This window comes from Trematosphaeria pertusa (genome assembly GCF_010094035.1).
Source record: "Trematosphaeria pertusa strain CBS 122368 unplaced genomic scaffold BU26scaffold_8, whole genome shotgun sequence".
NCBI lineage: Eukaryota > Fungi > Ascomycota > Dothideomycetes > Pleosporales > Trematosphaeriaceae > Trematosphaeria > Trematosphaeria pertusa.
Window position 1 is genome coordinate 992,579 of NW_022987219.1, and position 12,338 is coordinate 1,004,916.

Below are 12,338 nucleotides of genomic sequence, written 5' to 3' on the forward strand. Positions count from 1 at the left end.
CGTTCGGGTGAGGAAAGGACTTTGCGAAAAATATGTGGGATAGAAATGCTCGGGTATGGCCACTTCCAACTGATTTCCTCGCGCGAACAGTAGATCTTTGAGATGTGAGTTTCGACCGGGATCCGAGGACTGAGAGTTAAGAAGGCCATGGAAGGTGTCAAGGACCGGCTAAAGAACCTTTAAAGAACGCGGCGGTCGTAAAGAGTACGAGTAGTGAAGTAGGCGAAGACTTACCCGCTGGTCTTTGTGCGGTGCCCCGACTATAAATACATTCATATTCCACATAAATATTACAGGATCTCCTCTCTGGTCATCATTCCAGGTATTGATCATACAAACTCCTTCATTGCATCCATGACCTCCTTCTGCCGCTGACTCCCCATCTTCTCGAATCCGTCTACTGTCATAACGAATGTACCGCGTCCGCCGGTAAGGGCTCGGAGGTGGTTCAGGTAGCCTACCATTTCTTTAAGGGGAACGCGGGCGACGATCTGGCGGTGGCTGTCCGCGAGGCCGGAATCTACGCTCCCGGTTCCTGACGAGAAGGGGTCCGGTGGTGCGTAGATCTGTGCGGGATCGATGCGAGGGAGGTCCTCGTCAGCGATGGATGAAGGAGAGTCTGAACCGTCAAGCGAAAGAATCTGGCCCCCACGGGCGGACGATAAGTCTTGCACAACGGCACCCAGTGAGGACTCGTGGACGAAGATGGTGACTAGCATTACGGGCTCCATAAGTATAGACGGCGAAGTATCGCATGCGGTTCTGAGATTGGAGGATACCGCAGCGCGCGTGGCCATAGATATAGCAGTCGTGGTAGTCTCCGGAAAGAGATGCGCTGCTGCATCCAGCGTTACGCTAACTTTCGTATTCGCAACTGCGAATCCATTAAAGGGACCGCGCGCAAGAGCAGCCGAGGCACCCGCATTTATAGAGGACAGGATCCCCGGGAGAGACAGATGAGACGGAATGAGGGACTTGTGAGATGCGGAGTCGTGCCGGGAAAGCGGGGAGTGTAAGATGTGGAGTGTGTTACTGTCAGAGAGAGAGTATGTCGTTTCAAAGGGTCCACCTTCCTCTGTAGATCCTTGGGAGGCGGTGAGAGGGGTTTCGTCGATCGGGGAGAGATAGACGGTGACCCCTGCTTTTGCTGGTTTACCTGCTATAGGCTTGTCGAGGTTGTACGTATAGGGGGACGTGGAGGTCGTGATAGTCTCCCGGTATCCGATTTCAATCTTGCTGATGCGGGCCTTGGCTTTGAAGTCGTTGAGCAGTCGATCTCGAGCGATTTCCAGGTGGAGGTCGCCCATGCCCGCCAGATGTGTCTGCCCCGATTCCTCGTCAACGCTCAGCTGCAAGCTTGGGTCCTCACGAAGTAAGATAGTCAAGCTCTCCTGCACATGCTTCTGCTCGCTCAAGCTGCTGGGCTCTATACTGGTGAAGAAAACCGGCGGCGGCACATTAATCGGTCTCAGCTGCAGACTCTTGAGCCAGCCGGGTGGTTGGGTCTTCATCTGCAGGCCTTTATACACGATGAGCGTGTCGCCTGTGCGCGCGTGCTTGAGCCCAGAGATGACGCCGATTTGGCCAGCACCAATGGAGTCGGTTTCGACGGCGTCGTTGGCGTACATTTTTAGGAGACGGGGTGCACGTTCGGCGGTGAGGAGGCTCGTGTTGAAGAGGATGGAGCCGCGGTCGATGGTGCCTGAATAGACACGGATGTAGACGAGGATGCCGCGTTTAGCGTCGTTGACGACTTTGAAGGCGAGGGCGCACCCTGTTAAGTTCCTGACTTCTGGTATGCTCAAACTATTTTCATCCTTTTGCGACCTTTTCTTCGCCGGTATAGGGGCCTTTGAGGCGGAGCTGAGAAGCGCAGAGAGTGTGCTAGTCTGGTTCCCTGCGCTGATTTCGGGGTCAGGACGTTCTAAAGGGGAGGGTAGCAGGTCGACGACGGCGTCGAGGAGCGGTTGCACGCCGATGTTGCGGAAGCTGGCGCCTGCGAAGACGGGGATGATTGTCTGTGGCGCTTGGAGAACCGTGCGGCGGAGAGATTGCATGATTTGGAGGCCCGGGATGGCGAGGTGATCTTCGTTGTGTTCAAGAAAGAGTTCCACCATGGTGTCATCGTGCTCGCTAAGTAACTCTACGAGGGCAATGCGAGCTTTCTTCATCTCATCCGCGAAGTCCATATCCGTGGGTTCTAGCTCCTCGAGCGTAAAAGCCTGGATCCGGCTTCCGTCGCTTGCGCCCTGCCACATGAGGCTCCTGAGATGGACAACGTCTCCGACGCCGATGAAGTCTCCCTTGCCACCCTTCCACCAGGGTATCTGGCAAACAGCAGGCCATCCATGCAATCTCACCCCAATCTCTTTCACCGTTCTTGAAAACGCGGCTCCCACTCGGTCAAGTTTGTTGACGAAGATGATTCGAGGAATCTGATAATGGCCGGCTTGGGTCCACACCTTCTCCGTCTGCGCTTCAACACCAGCAACGCCATCTAGGATGCACACTGCACCATCCAAGACACGAAGCGAGCGAAGTACTTCGAAAGTGAAGTCTGCGTGACCGGGTGTGTCGATGAGGTTGATGTTGTGAGAGATGGAAGACCGGGGTGTGGTATCGGATGTTGAAGGGAGTACAGGCAGTGATGCCTGTGCATTTGCCGGTGGCCAGTGGAATGTTATTGCTGCAGATTGAATGGTAATACCTCTTGCTCGTTCAGCTGGGAGGAAGTCGGTAACGGTCGAGCCTTCGTCGACATCTGCCTGGCATTTAGTTTCTTTCTTGATGACCACAGAAGGAAAGGCTCCAAGAGGAGCGACACAAAGCGAAGCGAAAAGATGGCGGCTAACACATCGTTATGCCACGACTCCCCCAGAGGAGGGGTTAATGAATAACCAAGAAAAGTAGGGGTAGAGAAGAAGGAAAATTCGGTAAGAACTATGCTTGGGCTGGTGGCGAGGAAAGAAGTTCCCATAGTATAATAAGTGATGCACGAAGGATAGAGATGACGACTCTCTTAGTGTAAAGAGCGAAGCAACAGGAGGACGTTGGGAGCTTACCTCCTATTCTGCGGGTGTAGCCGCTGTAGTAGAGCATGCGCTCTGTGGTGGTCGTTTTGCCCTATCTAGGTTAGCCGGTTACATTACATGTTCTTTTAGGATACTCACGGCATCGATGTGAGCGATAATGCCGATGTTCCTGGTGGTTTTGGAGAGCTGGTCTATCGGAGGAGAGGCCTGCGTCGACAGCAGCCTCCGAGTAGCCTTCACATTATGCCGAATGACTCGGCGGGCGCACCACACCCATCCTGCCCACATACCAAAGGCTATGATAGACTGGGGTTGGTGAATGGAAGGCGCCTAAGATGCGGCCTTGCAAGGTAACGAGAGCACGTGATAGGGAAGAATGACGACGTTTTCGCGCTTTCCCAAAACACCCCAAGCGGGCCAAGCCGAGGGCAGCTACAGACAACATCCCGCAGGCGACCACCCATTCCATCCCCGAGAGGCTGCTAACCCACTTCTGTCGCCCCAATTGCCGTCGCCGCCATGGACTACTCGGCCCATGACCCAGATCATCCTGCCGGAGGAGATCCGTGGGCATCGTCCCCGCAGCACAACAGGACTTCCTTTGCGCAACCTCCCACCAGCGACATCCCGTCTTCTCCGCTGCCTCCGCAAGCCTCCCCGTATGGACAAGGCTCTGAACACTATGGATACATGGGCGACCACGACACCCAGCAGCGTCCGAGCACAGCATCCGAGAACGGCGAGACCGCTCACCAACCGCAGAGTCCTAGTCCCCAGCGAGGCGAGCAAGCACCTCCGAAGCCCCCTCAACAGCAAGCTTCGGCGCAAGGGCATCAAGGGCATTCGGGACATCACCAGCCTCAGCGCTACCATGGCACGCGTCCACAGCGGCAACCACCCCACTACAAGCTCCAGGCCAAAGTGACAGGCCTCGAGCGCACGGGCAAGAAGGACCCAATCCTGAAGTTCGATGTCTATGTATGTTTATCAAAGGCTGTTGCAATCGCAGACAGCAGCGCGCTTTCTTTGGAACAGAGCTAACGCATCTCCCCAGACCAACCTTCCCAAGTTCCGCACCACCCAGTTCCGCGATGTTCGACGCCTACACTCAGAGTTTGTAAAGCTCGGCGAGCACCTCATATCCGCTTGCCCCGAGGCTATGGTGCCAGCAGTACCTCCTCCGACTACCTCCGCCGGTGTTGGAACCGACGAAGACGAGGCGCGCATCAAGGCGTCAATACAGCGGTGGCTTAATGTGGTTTGCAGCAACGATATCCTCATACGCGACGAGGAGATGGTCTTCTTCGTGGAGAGCGACTTCGGGTACAGCCCGGTTGTGAGGCGGAAACAACCAGCAACAGGTGTTCGGCGCAAAGTGATCAAGCAGTTTGCGCCTCCGCCGGACGACACGCCTGAGCTCGCGGCAGCTCGGCCCATCGTGAAGGCTTTCTACCTCGGCACAATGGAAACAGAACAGCGGCTTGAGAGGGTTGTGAAGCACAGAAGAAGTACGTTCCCACTTGGCGCATGGTAAATGTGACACTTACGTTGGCTAGATCTTGGTGTGGCTGAGTCCGATCTCGGCCAGAAAATCGCTGCAATGCACGCGCAAGAGACACATCCAGGCCTCGCTCTGGCATTCAAAAAGCTGGGGAAAGTTATTCAGGCGACAGGCGATTACCATGCCGCGCAAGGCACAGCCGAAGCGACAACCTTCGGTGACCCCCTCCAATACCACAGTAGCGATGCTTTTATTGTCAAAGAGACCCTTACGAATCGGCACATCCTCCTCCGTGAATTACTACAAGCGCAGGCTGCAACTCGGTCCAAGCTATCAGCAGCCGACCGGTTGAAGGCGAGCTCGAGCGTTAAGAGAGACAAGGTCGACGAGGCCATTGCTGCACTTGACGAAGCCCGCAGCCACGAGACCTATCTTCTGCAAAAGTCTCAACGCGTAACGGCGAACCTTCTGCAGGAGCAGAGAAAGTGGTTTACCCGGACTGCCGCAGAGATGAGGTACGCGGTCCGGGAGTATGTTGTTCGCCAAATCGAGGCAGAGCGCCGAACTCTCGCCACGCTCGAATCAGTCCGGCCCGATATCCGAGCCATCGACGGAACTGGTGGTCTTTCACGATTAGGTCGCGAAGCCCATCCATCGCAGCGCCGCGCCTCTCTTGCCAGCTCTCAGGGACCCAGAGGTGATGCCTGGTCGGGTGTGCCAAGGCGACCCGGCGATGGACTCAATCGGAGCCTAAGTGGCAGCTTACCTACGGTTCCGGGAGTGCAAGAGGAAGACGAGGAGGAGGAAGAGGGAAACACTGGAAGGAAACGTGCGACAAGCAAGACTGGAGTGGATGATGACGAAGACCGTATTGATGCGAAGAACGCCGCGAGCAGACTCGCCACGACGACTTTCTAATGGCCTCACGTAAAGGGGTTTTGAACCTCTTTGTATAGTCTGTACAGGAAGCATGCTCGACCATCTACTTAGCCTGGGTATTGATGAGCGGTCAGTGTTAGGGGAGCCGTGGAATTATCCTTATAGAGACAACTTGAGAGAAATGCAAGAGATGGAGCGGTCGATTAGTCGGACATGACTGGCAAGCTATCGCTGATAGCACAATTCATGATACTTTCTTGTTAACCTTCCTCATGGGTACGACACACATCATAGACTCGTCTCCCCGTTCGAGTCTACAGACGCCTTGGCCCGGGAACATCGCACCGGCTCCACACCGATTTTGCCGACCGCGATCTGTACAGAGACCTTTACAGCGAGACAGAAATTACCATGTCCAGTCGCCCAGGCCAATGGGGCGCTGCGATCCTTTGGCAGCCTCCACAATGTGTAACGCTGTAAAGTGCCCCGCAGCACATCTAACCCTTTTGTGCAGGAGTCGCGACCTGGTATGGACATGTACAGCCGGTAGATTTCCCCGGATTTGCATCTTTAATGTTCCTTCTTCCATGCAGCGAAGCGAGCAAAAGACTTTGCATGTACTTGTGGAGGGCATGCCTATTGCACAACAGCGTCGCGAAAAGCATCCTCCACATGAAGTCGCGGCTAGCCAAGCGGAGCAGTGCGACGCGCGATGATGCTCCGTAATTCCTAGGTCTCCATATTCAATTTACCAAATCCTCCAGCGCCCAACCTGGACCGGCGTTGGGGAAGTATGGCGCGCACCCGCACGGCAGTGGGGAGACCTTTTCCACCATCCATCGGCTGCCGCAAAGTGGTACAAAAATACGTCCGCCCGTGCCACCACATAACACACCAGGTTCGCGGGAAAAAGTGTTGATCAACTGACGCGCCCGTGTCCGCGATGGGCACTGGGAATAATATAGAAAGGCGTGGCATTTTGGGCTGGATGTGGAGCAAACGCGGGGTTGTAAATTGCTTTGATGAAGTGCCCACAAGATTGAAGACGCGCTAATGGATATATATGCCATAGCGGTGGCAATTATACCTGGGAAGGCTTCGAGAACGTCGGTGTTTGCTTGATCAGCGTCCGGCCAAGCCGACTTCATTTCGACTCCGTATGGTGTTGAGGGAGCACTGAGTTGACTGTGTCGCACGATGGGAGATCTATCGATACCCGTATATTGAACGGCAGCGGTCTTCCTGGTGGTGTGAAGGCCAGTCCCGCGCGCTTGGAGATGCGCCCTACGAGAAGAAGCAAAGAGCCGATCCCCGCAAGCTGCACGTCTTCGTCGGTCCGGATACCGTGCCTCGCCGCAGGGCAAACGGGACGCTAGGCAGGGATGCGTCGAAGCATCTGACCTTCTGGCACAGGTTCTGGCGAGCAGAAAGAATTAGTCCAGAAATGAAGTCGTGTGGCAGCTGATGCTCTGCTGCAAGCTATTATTCCAGACATAGGGAAGGTCATCCAGCTGCATGTAGTAGGATGCAATTATGATGGATGCCCGGCTAGCCATTCTGCTAATCTGACCCTGCCCGGCCGGACTCGTTCTAGGGAGAAAGGAGAACCTGGTCGAGCTCGATAACACTCGCTCAGCTCGCCGCCGCTCGTCATCATCCTGGAGTCCACTGGTAGCGTGAGGACGTGTTACAGATGCATGACGATGTCGAGGCGGCACGCTGACGGCGCCTGCAGTAAGACCGTATCGCGCGTCTCCTGAGGCTCTGAGGGAGGACGGAGATACATAGTGACTGGGTGAGCGGGAGCCAAGATGGCACAATAGAACGAGTGGTGTGAACGCCCTGCTTCGATGCGGATTTCTATCGGCCGCCCTGTGGACGCCACCAGCGGCAGATTGGACGAGCGAGGCTCCGTGCGGGCCTGCGCGCCGGGTAAAGAGCTCATCGATGTGGCTCAAAATGAACATGGCACACGCGCTTTTGTCGCTCCTGCGAATCACATCCCGGCGGAAATCGTGATCATCAGGCAAACCGCTCCGCAATTGGAGAAAGCTTCAATGAACAGAGCCACGCCGTAGCCACCAACGGTATGGCGCCTTCAAACCATCCAGTCGTTACGGACGGGCCATCCTAGCCGCAGAACACGTTGTACGTTAAGCTGGGGTAGAGGCGAGGGAGGGAGCAGACGCGAGACCAGGCCGAGAGTACCTTCGGAGGGGTCCCGACCGTGCTGCAGGTAGTAGCAGCACCTTTTATTTACATGCGACCCAGCTCTGGGGTCAGCAACTTGGGAGACCCGATTGCTGCCCTACTCGACGTCTACGCACACTTGTCGAACTCCAAGTTCGATTGTTCTTCTTTTTCTTTTGTCTTTTGCTGCGGGTTCCCGCCGTCGAACATCCCTACGATCCCCCGGATACCCACGACTCGTCTCTGCCGACAAGGTTGCGGCTCGGGACGCGGCGCCACGTGAAGTCGCATCCAAGATCCCCGCGTTTGGCCGTGACACGACTCCAACATGTTCAAGTACATCAAAGCCGCCCTCGCGCCCAATATCGAGCCAGAGCTCCCGGCGGCCTACTTCGAGAACATCAATGCCGTCCGGAAGCTGTCGTTTACGTCCTCGAGCGACTTCTCGCTCCCGGAATTCGACCCGCTCACAGCGTCCGCGTATGAGCTGTCGGAGATGCTCAACGCTGGAGCTATCACGAGCGTAGAGATTATTGAGGCGTATCTACATCAGATTGACCAGCACAATCGGAGAGGGAGGCAGCTGCGCGCTTTGATTTCGGTAGCTCCCAGGCATGAGTTGATGCGGATAGCGAGGAGACTGGACGACGAGAGGGCGAGAGGGAAGAGAAGGAGCCCGCTTCACGGCATCCCGATAGTGCTCAAAGACAACATCATGACAGATGCGAATCTGGGAATGGACACGACAGTCGGTACGCGAGAATGAAGCCCACCGTAGAACGGCCGAGAAGCTAATGATCGACCACCAGGTTCCTACGCTTTCGTCGGATGCATACCGAAGAAGAACGCCACGATCGTCGACCGACTGATCCGGAGGGGCCTTATAATACTCGGCAAGTCGAACTTGACCGAGTTCTGCGGCCTCAAGAACCCTTCGATGCCTCCGGGCTGGTCGGCGGTGGGAGGACAGTGCCAGTCACCGTACGTCGCGAGACATATTGCGAAGAAGAAGCTACACTGGGAGCTTTCGGCGCCAGGAGGGTCATCTACGGGCTCTGCTGTGAGCGTAGCTTCTGGATTCAGCACGCTCGCTATTGGAACCGATACGATCGGCTCGCTCATCACACCTGCAAATCGCGGTGCGCTATACGCACTGAAGCCGACAGTTGGAGAGGTACCGATGGACGGCATTTTCACGCTTAGCAAGAGCTTCGACTCCGCGGGCGGAATGGTACGTTCACATCGACATTATGTTGGACGCAGTGTGCTAATAAACAATCAGGCCAAATCCGCCAAAGACCTCGTAGCCCTCATGGACGCCCTGCTCTCCCCCACCAGCAAAGAGTCCAGCGCCCGCGTCCCCAAGACATGTTTCCGGATCAAGGAAGACTGGGGCAACCTGCGCATTGGCTTTACCGAGCCGACCATCTGGAGCTCGTGGCGGAAGTGCGGTCGGATCAACGCTGACGCCGAGCGCTTCATGGTAAGTGTTTTATTTTCGCCGTTCAATTGCTATTTCTGGTTGTTTATGGTTCCTGCGGTGCATGGGTTACGGGAGTGTCGGAGATTGCGGTTTCGCGGTTCCAGGATGCGGCCTGTTGGAGTTGCATGTTCGGCTGATGGCTGACTTGACCATAGCTTCAGAAATACGAAATGGTGGTTCAGAGCCTGATCGAGATGGGTGTGGATATCGTGTATCCGGTTGAGCTGCCTAGTCAGGCCAGTCTGAATTTGGACGGGAAGAATAGCTTCGAGCCGATTGTTTGTAAGTCACCACTCCGACGCACTTCTCAACCACCCGGCATTTTAACCATGCCCCAGACTCAGAGTTCAAAGAATGCCTCGCAGAGTTCATCCGCCAATTCAAAATCACAAAAGTCCACTCCCTCGCCGAAATCATAAACTTCAACCTCGAGCATCCCGAGCTCACCCTCCCACCCTGTAAGCCCCTCTCCCCCATTTCTTCCCCCAATCACATCACTAACCTCATATGACACAGCTTGTCCACACCAAAACGACCTCATGGCCGCCCTCCAATCCGGCGTCCTGCGCGACCAAGTCCGCGCCGCCCGCGAACACCTCCAAACCGCCGGCGGCCGCGACGGCCTCGACTACCTCTTCTCATCCCTCCAACTCGACATCGTCGTCGCCCCCGGCGACGCTGCGCTCTCCTCTCTCGCCGCCGCAGCCGGCTACCCCACAGCCGCATGCCCGCTCTCCGCTCTAAAGCTCAACGGTCAACCGTTTGGCATGACGCTAGCCTCTCCACCGCACACCGAGCACGTCCTGCTGCACTTCCTCACCGCATACGAAGCCACGTTCCCGCCGCGCGCACTTCCCTTACCACTTAGCACCGTACCCTTGCAGGATCCGCACCCAGAACCGCTGCCCGACAAACCGATCGTCGACCTCATTCTGCACGAGTGGGACACAAGGCGATTCAGCTGCAGTGCGGATGCGCTAGCCGATTGGCTGAATGCACGATGGAGGAAGAGCGGGTATGAGCTGAGTGCCGAGACAGTGTGTGAGGTGCTGAGGAGTAATGGGCGCATTGCATTTAGGGGGTTGGGGGATGATGCTGCGGGCGCTTTTGCGAGATGAGCTGGGCTCGTTTCTTCTCGTCTTTTCTGCTTTTCGTTTCTTGAACGAGGACAGGTCGTGGTTTTTTTTTTTTCCTTTGTGCGTTTGGTGTGGTGGGCAGGGATTTAGCGTGGTGTTTTGGCGGCTTTTGCATATGATATCCACTCGCTTGTTGCATTTTCATGGGATTGGGGGGCTGACTGGAAAAGGAAGGGAGGCTTTGGGAATCAAGCAGGGTATGAGTGCTGGCTGGGAAGGAGAACCCGAGGAACTGAGTAATGAGGCGGAATATAGTGTCTCAGGGTTTGGGGACCAGTTGAACTGCTGTGTTCAGGATGGCGCGTGCTCTTATGATATCCCTTGAATTCCTCTTCAAAGTATGGAATAGCTGAGAAATTGATTCAAAACCATTCCCGATCTCAGTCAAAGATGATTGGTAGTCTAGGTTCTTTCAACGCAGAGATACCGTGGAATCGAAAATAGTAAATCCCTCAAAAGCTGCAAGAAGAATATAACCCATCGTACACGCACCTGCCTTTTGACACCTCGCTGAAGGTCTCCGGCCTACCCAATCCGTATCCCATACCCTCGTCTCATAGATTCCGCGGCCCGCAAAGCCCCGCCTTCTCCACCACCAGCTCAAACCGATCGCCTCCCCGGCCACTAGCATTGAACTCGCTCCTCCAGTAGCCCTCCTCGCCTCCCACGCTAGGATCCAGACTCCGCGCCTTCGTCAACAAATTCCGCGCATCCTGCTCCTGCCACCTGGCGTTTGCCGCGGACGGGTTCGCCTCATGGCTCATTTCGATTTGCAGGCGGCGGGCAGCATGGTTCGCGCCGTCGAGCGTGGTATAGAGCTCCGTGCAGGGGAGCGGGTGGTGTTGACGGAGAAGGGGCATCGGGTGTGGAGACTGTTGCCGTTTCGCGGCTTTCGCCTGCTTCTCGTCGGCTTTGCGTTTTGCGCGCGCTTCGTCCTTCCTGGCCGCCTTTGCTGCCCTGTCCTCTGACTCTGACTCCGACGACGAGTCGGAGCTGGAGCCCGAGGAGGAGTCTGAGTCGGATGGGACCGGGGAAGAAGCATTCGGGTCCGGGATCAACTTGTGCAGGCGCAGGATGTAGAGCGTCTTCTGGATGAAGGGGGTGTGCGGCGGTGGTGCTTGGATAGCGGCTGCGTGGGCAGAGACGTAGTGTCGGTCTACCCAGATCCTGAGGTAGGCTTTCTTGGATGGGTAGTGCATTGGTGCGAAGGTCCCAAGGTATGACATGCAGTCGTGGTCGTTTCGCTGGATGGACCATGCCTGGAATTTGACCTGAAAGAGTGAGGTATATTGTTGTTTGGCGTGGGCGCAGAGCTTCTCCGCAGCATCGTTAGCATCGTCAACGGACGTGAAGGCACGGCGGACGGTAACAGGTGCAGGAGTATCGTTTTCCTTGTCTGATTCGGACCACCGATTCTCGGAGACGGTGTATTCGAAGTATGGTTCTGACTGGAAAAGTTTTGAAAGATCAGGTAAGGTAACCACTGGCAGGTCGGCGGTGTCATCAACCGACTGTGAAATTGCGCTAGGATAATTGGCGACAATGCGAAGGTCTCCACTATTAAAGATGGTTTCTTCGGGACTGGTCATCGTTTTTCCAGGGAGGCTTACAGTTTCCTTCGGCGCAGCATCCTTTAAGAGACCGCTAGTGGAATCCGGCTTCTCATGTGTCGCAAGAGCTGGCTTTGGGATATCCAAAACTGCATCAAATTTCATGGAAGCCGCAGTTGCGACCTCCTCGTTGTCTTTAGGCTCTCCAAGCTCTACAGAAGCGAACTTGGGAGTGGTCGCTGAACCATCGGACGGCGGTGAGTGAACCTTCTCCTGTGCTTCTGGAGCTGGATGATCTTTATTGCTGTTCCCTGGCTGGAATCCTTGTGTGGCAATCTGTGCCGGCGGTGTCGACGAAGGAGCCTCAGAAGACGTAGTATGTGGACGTTGTTTGGAGACTGACGGAGTACTTGGCGCGGAAGCCTTTATCTCAGGACCTGACTTCGCCGAAGAGGCCTCGGGGTAGGTGTCTTGACGTAATATGCAAGTCTCTGCCGCGGAGGGGGCACGCACATCGAGCTTTAGAGGATCTTCTGAAAGTGGAGCGTGTAGATTTGTGGTCTCCTC

General features: G+C 55.7%; 5 protein-coding genes across 5 annotated transcripts; 2 read left to right on the forward strand and 3 right to left on the reverse strand.

Annotated features, from left to right (window-relative positions):
- Window positions 1–230: 230 nt before the first annotated feature.
- BU26DRAFT_505911 (mitochondrial translation elongation factor-like protein G) lies at window positions 231–3,099 on the reverse strand (the record flags this gene model as incomplete). Its single annotated transcript, XM_033826879.1, has 3 exons — window positions 231–260; window positions 336–2,761; window positions 3,063–3,099. 3 exons carry the CDS (start codon window positions 3,097–3,099, stop codon window positions 231–233), a joined length of 2,493 nt encoding a protein of 830 aa, XP_033683164.1.
- A 362-nt stretch (window positions 3,100–3,461) lies between these two features.
- BU26DRAFT_458286 (vacuolar protein sorting-associated protein-like protein vps17) lies at window positions 3,462–5,697 on the forward strand. Its single transcript, XM_033824974.1, has 3 exons — window positions 3,462–4,010; window positions 4,087–4,540; window positions 4,589–5,697. The coding sequence occupies exons 1-3, from the start codon at window positions 3,552–3,554 to the stop codon at window positions 5,449–5,451; spliced, it is 1,776 nt and encodes a 591-aa protein (XP_033683165.1). The 5' UTR covers window positions 3,462–3,551; the 3' UTR covers window positions 5,452–5,697.
- A 245-nt stretch (window positions 5,698–5,942) lies between these two features.
- On the reverse strand, window positions 5,943–6,648 carry BU26DRAFT_519895 (uncharacterized protein; the record flags this gene model as incomplete). The annotated part of the gene is made up of 1 exon (XM_033829173.1): window positions 5,943–6,648. A coding segment is annotated over exon 1 (400 nt), but the record flags the coding sequence as incomplete, so codon positions are not given.
- A 55-nt stretch (window positions 6,649–6,703) lies between these two features.
- On the reverse strand, window positions 6,704–7,679 carry BU26DRAFT_328219 (uncharacterized protein). Its single transcript, XM_033822148.1, has one exon. It carries the CDS (start codon window positions 7,377–7,379, stop codon window positions 6,846–6,848), a length of 534 nt encoding a protein of 177 aa, XP_033683167.1. The 5' UTR covers window positions 7,380–7,679; the 3' UTR covers window positions 6,704–6,845.
- A 39-nt stretch (window positions 7,680–7,718) lies between these two features.
- On the forward strand, window positions 7,719–10,605 carry BU26DRAFT_605674 (amidase signature enzyme). The gene is made up of 6 exons (XM_033835608.1): window positions 7,719–8,354; window positions 8,412–8,833; window positions 8,885–9,085; window positions 9,241–9,367; window positions 9,424–9,543; window positions 9,602–10,605. The coding sequence occupies exons 1-6, from the start codon at window positions 7,931–7,933 to the stop codon at window positions 10,201–10,203; spliced, it is 1,896 nt and encodes a 631-aa protein (XP_033683168.1). The 5' UTR covers window positions 7,719–7,930; the 3' UTR covers window positions 10,204–10,605.
- Window positions 10,606–12,338: the final 1,733 nt, after the last annotated feature.